This window comes from Gekko japonicus, unplaced genomic scaffold (assembly GCF_001447785.1).
Source record: "Gekko japonicus isolate JY-2015 unplaced genomic scaffold, Gekko_japonicus_V1.1 scaffold975, whole genome shotgun sequence".
In the NCBI taxonomy this organism is placed as follows: Eukaryota; Metazoa; Chordata; class Lepidosauria; order Squamata; family Gekkonidae; genus Gekko; species Gekko japonicus.
In genome coordinates, this window is record NW_015171531.1 from 81,847 (window position 1) to 101,534 (window position 19,688).

At 48.4% G+C, this 19,688-nt stretch overlaps 1 protein-coding gene and 1 non-coding gene across 2 annotated transcripts in view; both read right to left on the minus strand.

The window, feature by feature from the left end:
- The window catches only part of CDC42BPB (CDC42 binding protein kinase beta), a 119,000-nt gene that overhangs the window by 50,180 nt on the left and 49,132 nt on the right, over positions 1–19,688 (minus strand). The window contains exons 11-19 of the mRNA XM_015419590.1: positions 18,801–18,934; positions 17,156–17,398; positions 16,039–16,149; positions 13,083–13,327; positions 12,798–12,903; positions 11,952–12,076; positions 10,269–10,374; positions 9,030–9,178; positions 7,737–7,746 (exon numbers count right to left, since the gene is read on the minus strand). Of these exons, the coding sequence (XP_015275076.1) occupies positions 7,737–7,746; positions 9,030–9,178; positions 10,269–10,374; positions 11,952–12,076; positions 12,798–12,903; positions 13,083–13,327; positions 16,039–16,149; positions 17,156–17,398; positions 18,801–18,934 (1,229 nt within the window). The remainder of the gene's footprint in view (positions 1–7,736; positions 7,747–9,029; positions 9,179–10,268; positions 10,375–11,951; positions 12,077–12,797; positions 12,904–13,082; positions 13,328–16,038; positions 16,150–17,155; positions 17,399–18,800; positions 18,935–19,688) is intronic.
- Positions 10,786–10,857, minus strand: TRNAA-UGC. Its single transcript has one exon. It is a non-coding gene; the product is annotated as a tRNA-Ala (tRNA).

A 19,688-nucleotide genomic window follows, 5' to 3' on the forward strand; every position in this document is an offset into this window, starting at 1 on the left:
GCCAACTCCCAGCTCTTGATGGTGTGCCTCTAACACTGGCACCGATAGTCAAGAGCCTGAGTGTGTTTCTGGATGCCTCCTTATCGATGGAGACCCATGTCACAAATGTTGCCAGACTGGCGTTTCTTCAATTGCACCAGATCAGGCAACTGGCCCCTTTCCTGTCTCGTCCTCCTGACTTAGTCACAGTAAATGCACATAATGGTCACCTCCAGACTACACTACTATAACTTGCTCTACATAGGGCTACCCTTGAAACTGACCCAGAAACGACAACCGGTCCAGAGTGCAGCGGCATGGAATCCCACTGACCTCCCACTGACAGCGCACATTCAACCGGTGGTTCACCAGCTGCACTGGCTCAGGTTTTAGGTTTTGGTACTAGCCTTCAAGGCCCTGAACCAGGGGTGTCACACATAAGGCCTGGGGGCTGGAACCGGCCCGTCCAGGGCTCTTATTTGGCCCACACGCAACTGGTGTGAGGGAGGGAACAGGAGGCTGCTGTGGGAGGGCGGAGCCAGTCTGATTGTGGCTTCAACCTCATCTGCAGCAATCAAGCAGAACCACTTTGCTTCAGTGGCAGCCTCACTGGTAAGTTGGCAGCCACTGCAGCCACATTCATGCCGGCGTGGGGTTCCAAAGTGAGGTTGCATGCGTTTCTGCTTGCCCTGCAGCTCTGGGGATGCCGTCCCAGATGGCTGCGGGGATTGGCACTTGCATATGGGGGGATGCAGATAATCTTCTGTTGGTGTCTGCTGGTGGCCAGCACCGCCGCCATATTTGCACCCCTCCCCCCATGCAGCAGCTGTGCTTTGGCCCATGGGGGGCATTCTTCTGCACCTTCTAACACACATTGGGGGCCCAGACCTCTCGCAGAGCACGCGACTCAGTGGCTGGGCCTCCCTCCCTCAGGGACCACCCAATAGCTGCTGCCTCACAGGGGGGGGGAGCGTGCCAGCGAGCTCTGGTTATACTGGTTGCTAAGTGACCTTGGGCCTCTGCCTTGTACACATGGTGCCCACTCCCCCATCAGATGATCCAGCAGCCTTTGCCAGCCACCGCTGCATGGGGGTGGCACGGCTTGCCAATGATCTCTGGCTTGAACCTCCAGCATCACCCCGCCATGGATCACCTGGCAGCCTTGGAGGCAGCCACTGCCGCACAGGCGTCTCCGGTTTATCGGGGTTTGCTTGGCTTGAGTCTTCCCGTGCATGTGGCCTTGGGCCCTCCACTTCCCACAGGCAGGGGGGTTAGTTCAACTTGTCTTCCCAGTCCTCTTCCATGGGGGCTTGGGAGCAGCGGGGCGTATGCCACACCCAGCCACTTCCCATTTTTACCCTGGAGCCCAGGCTCACAGCATTAGGGTTGGGAGCAGGCTGGGGAAAGGGTTTTGCCTCCCCTCCGGGCAGCGCAGGAGCATCTGCCCAGCACAGCACCGCTGGCTTTCCTGACTGCCCATGCGGGTTTACCCCCCAGCCCACAGGCCCTTGCAATGAGGACACACCAACTCAGAGCTTACTAGCTACAGTCCTTTAAAAAGTTTATATCTCTGGTACCGGCCATTACATTTTATGGGACACGAGGCCCAGCGTGACAAAGCAACGTTTATGCCAGATCCGGCCCTTGTAACAAATGAGTTCTCAACACCTCTGCCCTACATGATCTGGGAGCAACAGATCTATGGGACTACCTCCCCTGGTATACCCCCCCCCCAAAGAGCATTATGCTCAGGGGAGAAGAATCCACTAGTGATCCCTGGCCTGAAAAATATCCATCTGTCCTCAACCAGAGCCAGGGATTCCTTGACCTTGGTGCTGACCTGGTGGACCTCTTTGCTGAATGACTTTCGTGCCCTGCGGGACTTAGTACAATTCGGGGGGGGGGGGGCTGTAAGATGGAGGAGTTGTGCCAGGCTTATGGTTGAGGACAGCGATGGTTTTCCATCTAGCCTGGCTCCCCCCCCCCTTTCCCCCCCCCCCACGGGGTAAAGATACAAACTGGTCTGTTTTAAGCGTCATCCGCAACTGTTTTGGGCTTAATTGTTTTTAACTTGATTGCAAATTGTTTTATGTAACATTACACAATATTATGTAGTTTGCAAAATACTTGGTTTTATATGTATGGTTTTATATGTCTATTTTTTTATAGTAATCCTCTTTTAAGGTATTGTTTTATGCCAATAAGGCTACCTGACTGACTGATTGCAAATGTTGCATCGGAAATGTTGCACACCACCCTGAGCCCTGCTTAGAGGGAGGGCAGTCTAGGAGTTGAATAAATAAATAAAGTGATAAACCAACACAGGCCAGTGCCTGCGTTTTGTCTTCAGTGACTCCTCCCAAGCTCTTTGAGCTGCAGTAGCATCCTTCTTTTACTTCCCCAGCTGTCTCAGAATTACTAAACGCCCAGGAAATTCAGTTTAATCATACGACAAGAGTTAACTGAACACCTGCTAGAACAGGAAGCTCTGACTCTAAGGGAAATCCAAGCCCTTCATGGATTCTAAAGGCTGCAAACTCAAATACACACAACACCAGTCCCCAATCAAGGAGGTTCTGCTACAAAATATGACAAAACTCTTTAGAACTGGGGTCCCCAACTCTGGATTAGAAAATTTTTAATGGCAAATTGGGGGGCCTTGGAGAGGGGGATTTGGGGAGGGACATCAGAGGGTGTAATGTCATACAGTCCGTCATCCAAAGCAGCCATTTCCTCCAGGGAAACTCTTCTCTGTAGTCTGGAGATCAGTTGTAATTTTAGGAGATCTTCAGGCAACCCTACTTGATAACTGCCTGAGACAGGAGGCCCAGAATGTCAAGAGGAACTAAAAGCCTGTTGAAGGACAACAAAGGGGTGGGGGTGGTTACTCTGCTCCATCCCCTGACAGTTTACAATCAAGAACAGAGAGAATGAGGAGCAGGTTATAGCTCAAAATCGTGCCCCCTTCCTCAATTACTCATTAGCCCCTAAACTGTTGGGGCAAACCAAACACTTGTCAGGGATGACGCTCTAGGCTGATCCTGCATTGGGCAGAGGGCTGGACTAGATGGCCTGTAGGGGCCCTTCCAGCTCTGTGATTCTATGATTCTATTCACAATAATGGGTTTAAATTAAGGACAGGAAGGTACCAGCTGGATATTAGGGAAAAAAATTATTTCTGCAATAAGAGTTGTGCAACGGTGGAATCAGCTGCCTAGGGAGGTGGTGGTGAGCTCCCCCTTACTGGCAGTCTTGAAGCAGCAGCTGGGCTTTCAAGGGAATGCTTTCCACGTCAACGTCTCTGCTGAGGAACCTCCAAGCAACAGCCGCAGGACAACATCCAGGGCTGAGCATCCCTGGACATATTCTAGGGTCCATAGCAATGTTCCCTTTAAGCTGTGGAGTCTTGTGAGCAGAAATTCTACTTTGTGAGCTGCTGGCATTAAAGTTGTGAGCGAGCGATTTGGCTCCTGCATAAATTAGTTTGCTCTGGAGCCACCCTTCCTGAGCTAAGACAAAAATGTGTGAGCCGGAGGCTAAAAAACTGAGCTGGCTTACACTAACTCAGCTTAGAGAGAACAGTGGTCCATAGTCAGTTTGTGCCATACACTGGCCAGCCAGACTTATTGCGTCCTCTTGCACCCAGAGGAAACCAAGAATGCACTGAGAACATGCCTGCCGCTCTTCTGTGGCTCCACGGTGCAGGGGAGGGTTATTAGCAATAGAGGGGAGTTTGCCTGGCATTATTAATCATCACTTTGAAGAAATGCCTGATAAGCTTCAAAAGAAACTCTAAAAATTACTGGCATTAAGATTAAATAAGCTTTCTAGTTAAACAGAACCCTGGGGCTGAATGGGGAGATAGTTATACGGCAAAAGAACACCCCCCAAAAAAGAAATCTTCTGGTCACGTTAGATCACATTCCAGTGCCTGATATCTGAATAGGGGGCACATGAGGAACTTGTGCGGGGGGGGGGGAACCCCACTTATTTGCTGGCCCTTGCTTCTCACTTTCATGCACAGACCCTTCCGCTGTTGACCCTGCTGCATCCTTCTCTTTGCCCCCCCCTCCCCGCACACACCCCTGCGATGCTGCCTTCCCTCTCTGACTGGAGCCACTGCTGCCTGCCTTTCCCTATTACTCCCTCCCCAGCTGCCACCTGGCATCTTCACCCCACCGACCACCTGCTTTCTGCCTGCCTGCCTGACTTCTTTCCCACCCCCTGCCCCTTGCTGCCCTCTCTCTCACCTCAGCAGCAGCCACCTCTGTCCCGTGATGCCTTCTTTGCTTCCTTCTGCCCTGACAATGCTTATGGGGGTCAACAGGCAACCCCCAAACGGTGTCTGACATTTCACACGGCAAGATCTCATTCTCATAGAATCACAGAATAGAATCATAGAATGACGTTAGATCACATTCCAGTGCCTGATATCTGAATAGGGGGCACATGAGGAACTTGTGCGGGGGGGAGAGAGGAAACCCCCACTTATTCGCTGGCCCTTGCTTCTTACTTTCATGCACAGACCCTTCTGCCGTTGACCCTTCTTGATCCTTCTCTTTCGCCCCCCCCCCTCCCCGCACACACCCCTGCGATGCTGCCTTCCCTCTCTGACTGGAGCCACTGCCGCCTGCCTTTCCCTATTACTCCATCCCCAGCTGCCAACTGGCATCTTCACCCCACCGACCACCTGCTTTCTGCCTGCCTGCCTGACTTCTTTCCCACCCCCTGCCTCTTGTTGCCCTCTCTCTCACCTCAGCAGCATCCACCTCTGTCCCGTGATGCTTTCTTTGCTTCCTTCTGCCCTGGCAATGCTTATGGGGGTCAACAAGCAGCCCCCAAACGGTGTCTGACATTTCACATGGCAAGATCTCGTTCTCATAGAATCATAGAATAGAATCATAGAATGTTAGAGTTGGAAGGGACCTTGAAGGTCATCTAGTCCAACCCCCTGCACTCTACAGGAACATAGCTGAAAGATAGCCCTACATACCTACAACATACCCAAAAGATGGTCGTCCAGCCTCCGCCTGAAAACGTCCAGCGAAGGAGCATCCACCACCTCCCGAGGCAGACTGTTCCACTGCTCAACCACCCTTAGAGTTAGGAAGTTTTTCCTGATATTTAGCCGGTAACGACTCCCTTGTAATTTCCACCCATTAGATCTAGTCTTGCAATCCGGAGCAAGAGAGAATAGATCCGCTCCATCTTCTACATGGCAGCCCTTCAAATACTTGAAGACTGCAATCATGTCCCCTCTAAGACTTGGATTCCAACCCTCTCACCATCCTGGTTGCCCTCTTCTGGACACGCTCGAGCTTGTCAGCATCCTCTTTTAAAGCTGCAGTGCCAATAGACTGAAGTGGGTTTTTTTAACATCTGTACACCAGTGTTCCCTCTAAGCTGAGTTAGTGTGAGCTAGCTCACAGTTCTTTAGCCTGCGGCTCACACGTTTTTGTCTTGGCTCAGGAAGGATGGCTCCAGAGCAAACTAATTTATGCAGCAGCCAAATCGCTCGCTCACAACTTTAATGCCAGTCACTCACAAAGTAGAATTTGTGCTCACAAGACTCCACAGCTTAGAGGGAGCGTTGCCGTACACCCAACCTTTTTAGATTCTTTTGCAAACTGGGGATTCCCCCAAGTTTGTAGACCCCCCCTTTCAGGGGGAGGAGAATATTCAGCATTAGATATACAATCAATTGGATGGTAAGAAAATGATTATTAGGACAGTACAATAAATAAACAAAAAATGACATGGCCCAGGGTAGCCCAATCTTGTCAGATCATGGGAGCTAAGCAGGATTGGCCCTGTCTAGAACTTCGATGGACGATCACTGAAGAAGAGGCAGGCAATGGCAAACCAACTCTATTTGTCTCTTGCCTCGAAAACCCTATGGAATTGCCGGAAGTTAGTTGTGATTTGACAGCACTTCCCACCACACAATAAATAAATCATATTTTGACCAGGCCATTAACAGGAAACCAACTAAAAGCACTAATGACATCCCCACCCCTCTGCTTTCTGTGTATGTGCAAAGAAGCTAACTCAAATCAAATCTTACATGATATTATTTTTTTAATTAAGAATCGCTACCTCAGGAAATCTGCTACGAGTCACATGTGGCACTACATATTGCACGCCAAAAGGAAAGGCAAATTATATTGCAACAGACCGAAGCAAAAGCCTTTTCTAACAAGAGTATAATACTTGTAAAGTGGTTATTAGGACGCATCCGTGTAGGTCAACAGGGGCTGTTTCCTGGCTGCTAATGGGAAAGATAATGGTCAAATTTGTCAGTTCAGAAGGAAGGCCACTGGTACTACACTTATTCAGCATAACATTTAATCTAAAAGGGGTTGAGAAGTAGAAGGATTACCCTGAATTTTAGGGGAAGGGAGTTCTGATAGTCAAATTGGTGGTCCCTGGGGTTTGCCAAACACAACAAACAGCCCAGTGTTCCCTCTAAGCTGAGTTAGTGTGAGTTAGCCCACAGTTTTTTTAGCCTTCGGCTCACACATTGTTTGTCTTAGCTTGGGAAGGAGGGCTCCAGAGCAAACTAATTCATGCAGTAGCCAAATCACTCGCTCAGAACTTTAATGCCAGTAGCTCACAAAGTAGAACTTTTGCTCACAAGACTCCATGGCTTAAAGGGAGCATTTTTTGGGGGGGGGATCAACTGGGTCTGGGAGACAGCAAATGCCTCAAGAGAGGGGGTAGTTACCCCCACGGTCTTTCCCCCCACTTGGACACAGGTGGTGGGCCATCCACCGCTAAACAAACCTACTCTGGACCCAGGAGATTCAAGTAACTATCATACGGTCTCCAATGTACCATTCCTAGGCAAGGTAATGGAACAAGTGATGGCTGGAAAACTTCAGACTAAACAAACCTACTCTGGACCCAGGAGACTCGAGTAACTATCATACGGTCTCAAATGTACCATTCCTAGGCAAGGTGATGGAACAAGTGATGGCTGGAAAACTTCAGGGGTTCCTAGATGAAGTAGATTGCTTGGATCCTTTCCAATCTGGTTCCAGGCCTGTTTATGGGACTGAAACAGCCTTGGTAACTCTGGCTGATGACCCGTGCTGAGAGATGGCTAGAGGGAGGAGTGTGACCTGCTAGCTTTTCTGGACCTTTCAGTGGCTTTCAAAACGGTATTCTTCTGGGCCACCTTTTGAGGTTGAGACCATCATTTCATGGTGATTTTGACCCTAATTGGAAGGTAGGTTTCAGAAGGTGGTACTGAGGGACTGCTGCTTGGACCCTTGGTCTCTGGAATCCTACCAGGTTTCACCTTATCCCCCGTGCTTTTTAGGCTCTGCATGAAAACATTAGATGAGGTCATCCTGAGATATGAGATGGGTTGCCAGCAATATCCCATATGCTTCCATTGAATCCCAAGGAGACTGTGGAAACCTCGAAAGGGTGCCTGGAGGACGTTCTGGGATTGGTGAGGGTCAATAAATTGAAGATTACAAGGAAAAAGTGCTGGTGGTGGGCAGAAGGACTGACCCAGGAACTGAGGTATCTCCTGTTCTAGATGGGGTTGCACTCCTCTCTGAAGGCACAAGTTTTTAGTTTGGGGGTGCTGCTGGATAAGCAGGTAGCAGCGGAAGCGCCTTCTACCAGTTTGGGCTGCCCTTAAAGAGTGGCAGGAAACTACAATCTCTAAAGAATGCTGTGGCAAGATTATTCACTAGAGTGGGTCATGGGGAAGATTATCAATCCAGTCTTGTTCCATCTACACTGACTTCCAGTTTGCTCCTGGAACCAATTCAAGATGCTGGGTATTGTCCTTTAAAAACCCACAGGGCCTGGGAACAGCATACCTAACTATTAGAGTCAATCTTTGGGGGCCTTGCTTCGGGTACCCCCGTATGGCATCCTGAGAAAGGGCCTTCCTGGTTGTGGCACCAAAGCTGCATAATTCCCTCTCCAGGGAGATTTTTTTTTTATCATTGTCTTCTGCCGGGAGGTAAAAACCTTTTTGTTTCATTTAGTGTTCTCTTATTGACCCCCCCAATCAATACTCCCTCTAAGCTGTGGAGTCTTGTGAACAAAAATTCTGCTTTGTGAGCTACTGGCATTAAAGTTGTGAGTGAGCAATTTGGCTACTGCATAGGTTAGTTTGCTCTGGAGCCATCCTTCCTGAGCTAAGACATAAACGTGTGAGCCGGAGGCTAAAAAACTGAGCTAGCTCACACAAATTCTGCTTAGAGGGAACACTGCCCCCAATTCCTATTTATGTTTTTAATTTTAGTTTTTATATACATATGACTTATTTTTTTATATTTATGCAGCTTTTCCACCCAGTGTGGATTCTCACCGTGGTGAACAATTAAACTTTAAAATCTCTCTCTCTCCCTCCTTCCCTCCAGTTTTTAAAGTTTAATTGTTTACCGTGGTGAGAACCCAAACTTGGTGGAAAAGTGCATAAAAATGTTAATTAAAAATATAGCTGTAACCCTTAACCATAGTTTAGGGTACAGGGAAGGTCATGCTTATAGAAGGGAGGGGTAGGACAAAGGAATGCACTAATCTTTCAATCTCATAGTCCCGACCAGTGTTCCCTCTAAGGTGAGTTAGTGTGAGCTGGCTCACCATTTCTTAGCCTCCGGCTCTTAGTCTTAGCTCAGGAAGGAGGGCTTCAAAGCAAACTAATTTATGCAGTGGCCAAATCGCTGGCTCACAACTTTAAATGCCAGCTGCTCACAAAGTACAATTTTTGCCCACAAGACTCCACAGATTAGAGGGAACATTGGCCGCGACTAATTGGTTTGGGAACTTTGTGTCAGCACCAGATCTAAGTATATTAAATTTACATTGTAATGTGAACACAAGACTCGGGGCTGCTTATTTGATTTTTATACTCCCCCAAAACACGGGTATTCTCAAAAATGTCAAAGCGTTAATTTAAAAAAAGTGATAATATAAAAATCGCCTCTCTGCCAGAAAGAGGCATGTCACAGTCCATTCCAGCACTAGAACAATCCTGTGGAAGAGGCTGGGAGTGGGGGGGGGAAGATCTCAAAATACATAATTACCTCTCAAAGGACAGGTTGGCATCCTTAACCTTTCGCAATTCTTCCTGGACTAGTTGTTTGGCACGTATTTCTGCATCCAGAGCTGACTGCAATTCCAGCCTCGCTGACATATCCAGCTTCTGACTGCGTCTTACTTTCCAGAGTGGATCCTGTCGCAGGCAAAAGCAATTGCTAGTAAGTCTGAAGCAGGGATCATACGTATAAAACATTAAATCTCTTCAGAAGTTGCACCGGAAGTCATAAAAGTAATCCCCCCCAACTTTTTATTAGCCGAAAACGTGTCAAAGTTAAAGCAAAAGCTGACTAGCGCTCTCCCGCCCCCGTCAGATGGAACTGATCGAGATACTGCCCCCCCCCCTGGCTCCCTTGGTGAGCTCACAGGCACAGGATTTAAATATAGGAAAACAAATAAAGCCAGAAGAAGCTTTCAAAAGGCATATGAGGTGAAGTTCTGCTGTGCGGCGTTTCAATATACTGATGTAAAATTCGCTTCAAAAGAGGCAATTACTGAATTGATGATCTGCCAAAATCCACTTCACTGTGTATGCTTTTTTAATCAGCTATTCTTTGCAAACAGACCACTCTCCCCTACTCATTAAAGCATTAGGATATGAAAGAGCGGTGGATTTGTGTCACCCTGCGGTCCCCACTGAGTTATGGGGCCAGTAAACGGTGGCCCTGCCCCTAGGATCCTACCAGGAAGGAAACCGACTCTGGAATTCGCCCTTCCTTTGGCTTCCGCCCGGGGAGAAACAATTCTTTTCCCTTATGCCAATTCAAGTCAATATCCTGCCAGGGAAGACGTGAAATGCCTGAGCCAATCTATTCCCTGTTCCCAACAAAGGTTGTCATGGCCAAGATTTTGCTCTGGTTTGGGGCTGGGAAGCTTCTCTAGCCAGGATTAGCAGGGATGCCATGACAGAGGCCAACCCTCCGAGCAACAGGCTTAACGTTTACCGACTGCTGCCTTTATTCTCGTACTGGTCGCAGGATATGCAACTGCAACAGGAAGTGAAACAAACACAGAGCGGATCGAGTTGTTGACTGGGCCGCAATGCTGGAATTCACAAGCAAAATAAAACTGGGATGAGGGAACGCATCAAGGAGGGAGGAGGAGGAGGGGGCTGACTGTTCTTTCGGCACGGCACGGGCTTCCGTTTTTAAGAGGCCTCACTAGTCCGATGAGTGCCAAGCGTCGGAGGCACCTTGGACTGGGACTGCCTGACGGGCGACGCTTACCAGTGTTCTCGATCCCAGACTGGAGCTTCTCAACGATTCAAGTTCTTCTGTCATCTTAGACGCCAGAGCCTGAAGATACCCTCGTGCATCTTTTTCATCGCTCACCCTGGTGTTCAAAACACACGAGTCACTCCTTTACCGAGCTGCGCATGTGAAAAGCCTATGCAAGCGCACACGCTACTAACCAGTCCCAAACAGATTAACAACCAGCAACACAGTGGTGTGTTCTTGCATGAAAAATTCCAGTGGCTAAACCCAGGGAAGCAGCACACGGCAAGGGTAGCGAACCCCACAGCTGAAGCCCCAAGCTGGACCTTCTAGCTGAAAACAGTTTCCCCGAATTCAGAAGCCTGTCTAATTATTTTTAAGCCAACCACATGAACAACGCAAGAAGCTGCCTTACCCTGAATCAGAGCCTTGGCCCATCAAGGTCAGTACTGTCTACTCAGACCAGCAGCAGCTCTCCAGGGTCTCACGCTGAGGTCTTCCCCATCACCCACCACCCGACTGTTTTGACTGGAGATGCCAGGGATTGAACCTGGGACCTTCTGCGTGCAAAGCAGATGCTCTGCCACTGAGCCACAGCCCCTCCCCTGCCACTCTCGCTAATATTTCATTTTGTGGGAGCCAACGTCAACTTCTGTTTTACTAATACCCCACTTTCTTCCTAAGAGCCCAAAGCCTCTTACACATGGGTTAAAGGTAGTTTTCAACCAGGCAGTTTTAAAAGGCCAGATCTGCAGAACCGCATCCTGTGATTTTTGACCATTCCCTGCCATTTTCGTCGAGGCAACACAGTCTGCTGCAGAGAAGTTTTCATTTTCCCAATCGTATCATTTAGTTGCCAAGAAAACACTTTTTTCCCCTCATTGCAACTGTGCGGGATGTAGCTGTGGGAACGTCTGGGACTGTCAACAGTTATTAAACCTGTGGGCCCTTTTGGATTTTCAGAACAGGTGGTGGGCACTGCCACGACATGACTGCCACGGGGACCAGGCCCAATGACACACGGAATCTTGGGAGATCCCAAGCCAAGCATTCTCCTAGAATGGAGGCAGCTGTTTCTAAATGGGTGCTCCCTGAAGACGCAAAGATGATGACTCTTGTGAAGTGCTCTTACTACAGTGAAGTACAGGAAAGGGATGACTGGGGAAAGAAGGCAGTGGGCACCACAACACCCATCAGCAGACACCACAGTACCCATGGCACTATGTTGGGGCTACTGTATAGGAGCAGTGATAAGTGATAACTACTGAATGACACAACTTCTCCCTTATGCCCATGTTATAATATGGATTGGGGGGGGGGAGTCCACTTGAAGGATACAAATCCATGCAGGGATACAAGACAGATGCCTTAGAAAACGAAGGGGGGGAAAAGCAAAATGCAAGAAAAGTGATGAACACCATGGTTACAACCTTTTAAATTAATATTAAGTAATCTTTAATGTATGACCTAGACATCCGCGCTTTGGTGAATCAGTTGACCCGCAAGGTTAATAAGCTCCTGTAAGAGTAATAAAAACAGGAAGGACCGGGCACATCAATCAATATTTGCAGACGCGTGTGAATTTTTTGAAGCATATCATCTGCGAGAACGCCTGTCTCTGTTCCCCCGGGAGATTTGCTTCTATTAATGAGGCTCCAATGTATTTTTTCAGAAGGCTCTCCAAACTGCACGTACCACTGAATAATTTCTGCAATCTGAGCTTCCCAGTGGGCTACAGATTCCTTCTTTGCCGCCAAATCCTGAAGCTCATCCTCGAGCTGCCTGTTTTGCGCTGTAAGTTTATCCACAAAGGAACAAAGCTGCAATGACAGAAGCAGTGGTTTTCACACCAAAGTCATTTCCTGGCTCACAACAACTCTGGGGGGGGGGGTAGGGGGGCAAGACACCCCACAATGTATCCCAAAGACGTTTCAAAGAGGCAAATTAAGAACAGCTCTGCAGGTGGCAGGGTGCACATACATACAAACTGTCCTTTAAGCAAAAGGCATTACTAGCAACTTCAGCTTTGGCCACGGTCAGTACTTAGATGGGAAACCACCAAGGAAGACTGGAGTTGCTACATAGAAGAAAGCAATGGCAAGCCACCTCTGAACGTCTCTTGCCTTGAACATCCAATGGTTGGAGTCACCATGAGTTGGCAGTCTTTACGCAGCAGCTGGACAAACCCTTGTGAGGGATGCTCTAAGCTGATCCTGCATTGAGCAGGGGGTTGGACTAGATGGCCCGTAGGACCCCCTTCCAACTCTGTGATTCTATGGCTGCTACTCAACAGCACATTCTTGTTCAGTTTTGGTAACTGAGGGGATGCATTTTATTTGCCCAAAACTGTAATCTCCCATTTGGGCCAGTGAGAATAATCTTCCTCCCCACCAGTTAGAGATACCAATCATTAAAAAAAACCAAATACTTGTCTGCACTGAGTCCAAGGTTTTATAACAACATTTCAAGGAAATAAATTAATTGCCAGCTATGACTGATGAAAAAGGTTAACTGTGCTTTATCTCAAGTTGTGTCAATTACCTTTTCGTTTTCGGTTGTTATTTTCTTGTTATCTTCGAGGAGCATGGATCTCTCCCGCTCGTATTTCTCCTTCAGAGTTCCCACCGCTTCTTCCATCTCGCTGTGCCTAAGAGTGAAAGAAGATCGTATAAAAACCCCTTTCCCAGGAGGATTAAAAAGGGACTACGATCACCAAATTTTTTTTTAGGGAGGTGGGTGCATATCTCCTCTTTGGTTCTTGGATTCCACATACTCAAGGGGGAGAAAAACCACATTTTCGAAAGAAGTGCTGCATACAGAACTTACTTCTCTCTCTTGGCCTTGTCCAGTTTGTCTTTTAACATCAGGATCTCTTTCTGTAGTGCTAGCTGGTGGCTTTCTAAATCGTGCACTTCCTTCTTCACGTTCTTGACTTCCAAGATGTGGGATGCTTCTCGCCTGACCAGCTCCTCCTCGTAGAACAAGATTTTCTTCTCGAGCTCTGACTTCATTTTGGCCAGCTCCTGCTGATGCTCCTGCATGGCCCCCGCAGCACGGCCCCCCTGCTTCAGCTGCAGAAGAGCAAAAACCGACAAGGAGTCATTCTTCCATCTATTTAAACTTTAGCACGACTTCAGCACAAATCGGACTATGGCTTTTTAAAATTTTCCCCACGGCTAGAATGACTGTGACCCATACATGTTGCTTAGTTTCAGTATATCTTGAAGACGGCTCCTTCCTTTGTTTTGTCCCATTCCGATCTCTCTGAAAACAATTAACTGGAAGCAGACTCATGCATGCAGAAATCATGTTGCGTAATCCCACCTGTGGGTACACCACACCATTCTGCGGCTGCAAAACTCACGTATTTGAATGCTCCTCTGAGTTTGGGAAAAAAATCCCCAGTGCATAGAAATTAGCACACCAGGGAGAAATGTTCCAACCTAGCCTTTCTCTCCCCCCCCCAGGTGCACAAAGGTTTTTAAAAAGAGGGCAACACTGAAACATGTACAGTTTGCATTCAGAAGCAACACCGCCCAGAAATGTAAGCACGGACTGATCGCCAAGGATCGAGAACACAATGTAAGATGAGCCTTGTGGGCTCAGACCCAGCAGCCCACCTCGTTCCGCATCCTGGGTCTTGCAGTGGCCGACTACATACCCTGGAATGCAGGCAAGCGGTGAAACAGAGGCTAAAGGCCCCTCTCCTGTTACTGCAGCTCCAGCCATCGGCACGGTATGGGTATACTACCTCTGAACATGGGGGTTCTACTTAGCTAGCTAGCGGCTAAGGGACAGACCTATCCTCCGTGTGTGTCCCCCCCCATCTCTTTATGCTAGGGGCGTGAGGACATCTTGTCCAACAAGTTCATTACTCTCAGCAAAGAAATACTTTGTCTGGTCTGCCCTGAACCCACTGCCCTTTATTGGGTGCCCCTGAATGCTATCAGGGGTCATTTCCTGCAGGAGCGGAGCTCCGGCAGTAAAGAGTCCAGGGGGCGGGCACATGCAACAAGCCCCACCCCCTGCTCCCAGCAGCCCTCAGTCACAGCAAGAAGCAGCCAGGTAAGTTGCAGAGCTCCCCCCGGCCCTCTGGTCCAAAACAGTCCAGTGGCACCTTTAAGACCAAGTTTTATTCAGGTACAAGCTCTCCCTCCTCTGCGAGGACATATCTGCACTCCCCCCCCCCTCCGCCAATAGCTAGCAATCCAAAACAGTCCAGTGGAGCCTGAGCAGTGGGTGTTGCCTTCTGACACACTTCCGGTGATGTCAGGGGGTGTGGCATATGCAAATAAGTTATGCGAATGAGTTACGCTAATGAGCTCCTGCACCTCTTTTTCTACGAAATGACCTCTGAATGCTATTATGAGAGAAGGAGAAAAAGTGCTCTCTCCACTGTTTTCATCAAGTGCCTTCATCCAGCTGGCTGCCTTTTCTGGTAATATTTCCAGCCCTACGATGTCCTCTTTGAGATGGGGGCAAAGAAAACTGGCCCCCGTATTCCAGATGCAGCTGCACTACGGAGCTAAACACGAGCATTAGGATACTACTGTCTGTGCCTTTCCCACCACTTATGCACACTGAGCTGATGTTGCCAAGCAACTATCCACATCCTCCCTGATGTACCTTTCATGGTCAGGCACCATCTGTCCAGATCCCACCTGTGCAGTATCCCCTCTAAGCAGAGTTAGTGTGAGCTAGCTCAGTTTTTTTAGCCTCCGGCTCACACATTTTTGTCTCAGCTCAGGAAGGATGGCTCCAGAGCAAACTAATTTATGCAGTAGCCAGGAGCATTGCACCCATGTACACATGAAGTTAGAATTCTTTGCCTCAGTGTGCAACACTGGACGCTTATTTCTTACTTCACTTATACTCTGCTTTCCTCCCCCCACGGGGACTCCAAACACATTATTCTGCTCTCCTCCATTTTACCCCCACAACAATCCTGTGAGGTAGGTTAGGCTGAGAGTGTGCGTGAGACAGGCCCGGGGTCACTAAGCGAGCTTCCATGGCAGCGTGGGGATTCGAACCTGGGTCTCCCAGATCCTAGTCTGACGCCCTCTCCACCACACCAGGCTTACTCTTTGCTGAACCTCTTTTACCCATGTCGTCGCACCATGTTCACAGAGATCCCACAAAATCTGCTCCAGTTCTCACCATTCTGGTGTCATCTGCGAAACTCACTTCACTGCTCACCTGGGATTCCAGGTCATTTATGTTGCAGTTTTAAAACAACTGTGAAATCTTGTGAGAGTTGTCAAGAGCACAGCTCTGGGATGCTGCACGCTCACGGCTGCCACAGGGCTGCTTCATTCCCCTCTCGTGCCAACAGTCAGCGTGCCAGCAGGCTTTCTCTGCACGCGGCGGCTTTCGGGACTCTCCCCATGCCAGTCCAAATCTACAGAGAAAATCCCATGATGCACAGTGCAAGCCGCTCTCTGCAGATGACCGGACCCAAGGACGGGAATGTAAAGCAGTCTCCGCGAGGCGTGCGTCTTACACTCAACGCCATCGGCAGCTGTTTCCCACTGTGAGACTGAGAGCATTTCCATCCGGGTCTGAAGGAATCATGTGGCACATCCAGCACATGCGACTCACTATAACTGGAACAAGCCATGCTGCAGAATACAAGCCTTCCACTCTGGGCTGTTTACACTGAGCAACACTGACCAGTTGTTCCTAAAGAGATGCTCAATACCACCACACAGGTTTCTAGCACTCAATTAATAAAATTTGTTTTTGTATTGCTTGGATCTTTAAAAAAAAACAACAACGCTGTCACCTTTAGCGCTTCCAGTTCACTCTCCACCTGCTTGGAGAAAATTTCGCTGTGCTCCCGAAGCTTGCGCTCCTTTGATGCTTCTGCTAGCGCGTCATCAAGCTGGGCCTCCAGCTACAAATGGAAAATACAGGGCTGCTTATTAACAAGAAACAGACCCTAGCTTAGGCATTGTCACCAGCACTAGAGCATGTTGTGCCGGTAACCTCTGGAACCTTTTGAGCACAATTATGCCTCTTTAAGGGCCATCCTCCCTGCTGTGGGCCCCGTGATTTGCCCTACCTTACTGAGCCCTGGACTTGATTTTTTTCAATAGGCAGCTGAGGTCCAGTAAGAGCTAGTTACGTTTAAAAGCCTTAACACCTAACAAGTCAATCCTTGGGAAATTACCAGTGCTACACAGCTTATTAATAATAGGGGACACTTCTGTGAAAGAAGTCCTTATTAAAAGGAAAAGGGAAACTACAGAAGCCAACAATTACAAGTTCCCATCAGCTGCAACATGTGTGTGTGTGTGTGTGTGTGTGTGTGTGTGTGTGTGTGTAAGAGTGGAGGGCAAACATCTGGGCCGCTCTGTCATCTTTACCAAGGGACACTACCAGCTTCGCAACATTCTGCCATGTCCCAAAATACGATTTGGTAATGGGCGAAGGTTCTTTCGGAACCAAGACAGAACTGTCTATCTTGGGAATGAATTTGCTTTAACTGAAACCTGTAGTTTTAAAGGCACACCTGGAGCCAATAAACACATTAAACAAATGGCCTAATATGAAAGAGAGACTGGGTATCTAAGAAACATCTGTTTAAGGAAAGGACTTCTGCTGGCTTACAACAATTCTAACAAAAAGTTAACTGCGTTTCGTTTTTAACTTTTGTTTTTGTGTGTGGATGGGGAGGGGAGATGAAAACAGTAAGCCCGTGGAAGTGCAAAGTGTGGCCTTGTGGTCCCATTATCAGTGTATTGACGGAGCAAGTGGTTCATTTGTTACACATGTCCACACAACCCCACACAGCAAGGGGAGGACTGCATGGAGAACCAAAACTGCTTAAATGAGTGAACGAACCCCGTAGGGCAACCATTTCAAGCAACTGAAGTCCATTACCCGCCCTGCACAGATACCTCTTTCCTTGCTTTCTCGGATTTACGGATTTCCTGTCTCACGGAATCCATTTTCTGCATGACCACTTCCGCCTCTTCCTCTTTGTCGCGGAGCTGCCGGGAGAGCTTCTGCTTCTGGGAGCGCAGGTCTGCCATCCTTTCGTTCAGCTCCGAAAACTCGTGCATGGCGAACTTCCTTTGTTGGTGGGCATCTTTCAGTTCTTTGGACTGCCCCTTTAACCGTTCAGAGGCTTCCACAAGTTGCTGGCGAAAAAGAACGGTCCAAACGAGTTTTTAGAACTGTGGTCTGAGAATGGCTTGAGTCTTAATGAAACACCAAACAGCAATTTATGCCAAACGCACAGCCGGACGCTGTGTACGCTTCCCTTGTTGTGCTCCCGCACCCAAGGTGGCTGGCATTTCGATAGCAGCATTCAAACATCACCGCTATCTTGATAATTTGGTGTCAATATTAGATACCTATTGATGCTTCTTTTTTTTACATTTCTCCTGATTTGTCTCTTTCCCCTCTTTCATTGCCTTCCTGTTACTTCTCTGAGTTGGATCCAGAGATCCCATCAGCAGAAGGTACTGGTGGCTGTGGCTCTTTCCTACACTCTCCTTACCCCAGCAGTCCTTTCAGACCCCAGGAAAGGTATCTCCTAGGGCAGCCACGTGGGGAGGGGCCGTGGCTTGGTGGCAGGGCATCTGTTTGGAATGCAGAAGGTCCCGAATTCCAATCCCCGGCACCTCCAGCTAAAAGGATCAGGTGCTAAGTGTTGTGAAAGATCTCTGCGTGAGACCCCAGAGAGCTGCTGCCTGTCTGAGTAGACAACACTGACCTTGGCAAACCAATGGGCTAATTCAGTATTAGGTAGCTTCGTATGTTCATGTGTGTACCAGAAGGCTGCAGTGGAGAGGGGGAAGGGGATGAAATCACCCCAGTGCCTCTTCTATCCACTCAGGTCCACCAACAGAAGAGGGAGGAGAGGGCTATTTCACCTCCTCCCCACTGCAGCGTCCTGACCCCCATGGCCCATGGGAGTCCTGCGTCCCTGGGAAAGTTTATTCCCAGGGTCAGAAAGGACAGCTGGTGGGAGGGGGGAATATGAGAAAGATCTGTGATCCTCGCATCTGCAGGTCACTGGTTCTAACACTCTGTCTCTACCTCCTCGCAGTGTCTTCCTTGTATGCCTTTCCTCTTCCAGTCCTCCAACCAAGCTCTTCCTTCCCTTCCTCATTTTGCCTCTCTCTTATTTTTAACCTCCCATTTCATCCCCACATAAAGCCTCAGTAAATATGCGTGGTGTGCTATGAAACTTTTTAAAAATATTTTATTTATTTAGTTTTGTATTATATAGCCACAAGCATTTTTTATACATTTATATTCATGTTTTGGAGGTCTTATACATAGTAACTTTCCCCCACCATTTATACATTCTTAACCACTCATTTTGGAATATTATTTCTTCTATGAAACTTGCTGGCTCAGATAGGTGACAGTTTAGGCGCCTATCAGATGCTGCAGTGATGAGTACAAAGGGTAAGCCATATATGCCGCCCATATGCTGCTCAAATACAGTGAAAAAGAGAGTCTACCAGTGTCATACCGCCTCTGTTCCCAGGCACAGCCACTACAACAGAAGCACGTTCCCTGTCTTAGTACCTTGTGAAGGTCCTCCTTTTCTTGCCTTAATATTCTGCATTGCTTCTCTAGCCCTTTTAACTTGTGGGTGGAGTCTTCATGCTCTTGCCGTAGCGTCACCGCATCTTCCAGCTGTCGTTCTAGCCTATTTGAATCTGTAAGCATTAAAAAAAGAAGATTCTTTCACACAGGTGGTATATCAAACTATCCCACCTTCTTCACTTTTAATGATGGACCATTTAAATCAGGAAGTCTAGAGCGAGCTTGATCTCTCCTTCTCCCCTGCTGAAGTGGACCGGCGAATCCCCATCATCACAGCTTGGCTTACGCTGTGATCAAAAATGAAACAACATCCAAATTTTGCCTGAGGTAAACCCAACACCTGGGCCAAAGAAATTTGGATTCCAAAGGCCGAATAAATTATGCAATACAAGCTTCTCCCTCTGCCATCTGCTTGTTTCACAACACTGACTCTGCTTCCAACATCCAAGTTTTCAAAGGCTGGGATCCAAAGAGCTATTAGAGGCATGCCCATTGAGATTTTTTTATCCCCCCCCCCGGAACAGCGGAGCCACTCCTGATGCCCTATCACAAACTGTGTTCCCAAGACCCCTTCTGCATTTTAAAGCAGTTCTGCTGTTTGACTTTGAGGCGGGGCGATTGCCCGGCAGGGGGGACTCAGCAGGACAGAATTACAGGCGCTCGGGTCACCTAGGGAGCTGGGCAAGGTGCCGCTGGGGAAATGAAGCAGCGCAGTTGTTCAAATGAAGCATCCTGTATGTGTTCTTCCGAATGTGGGGGGCAGAATCCATGTGGGACTGGAGACTCTCGTTAGCCTTGCTCAAAGGGGCCGCCTATTAAGAATGCCAAGCCCAAAGCTATGGCAGGAAAGATTGACAAGCGCAGCTG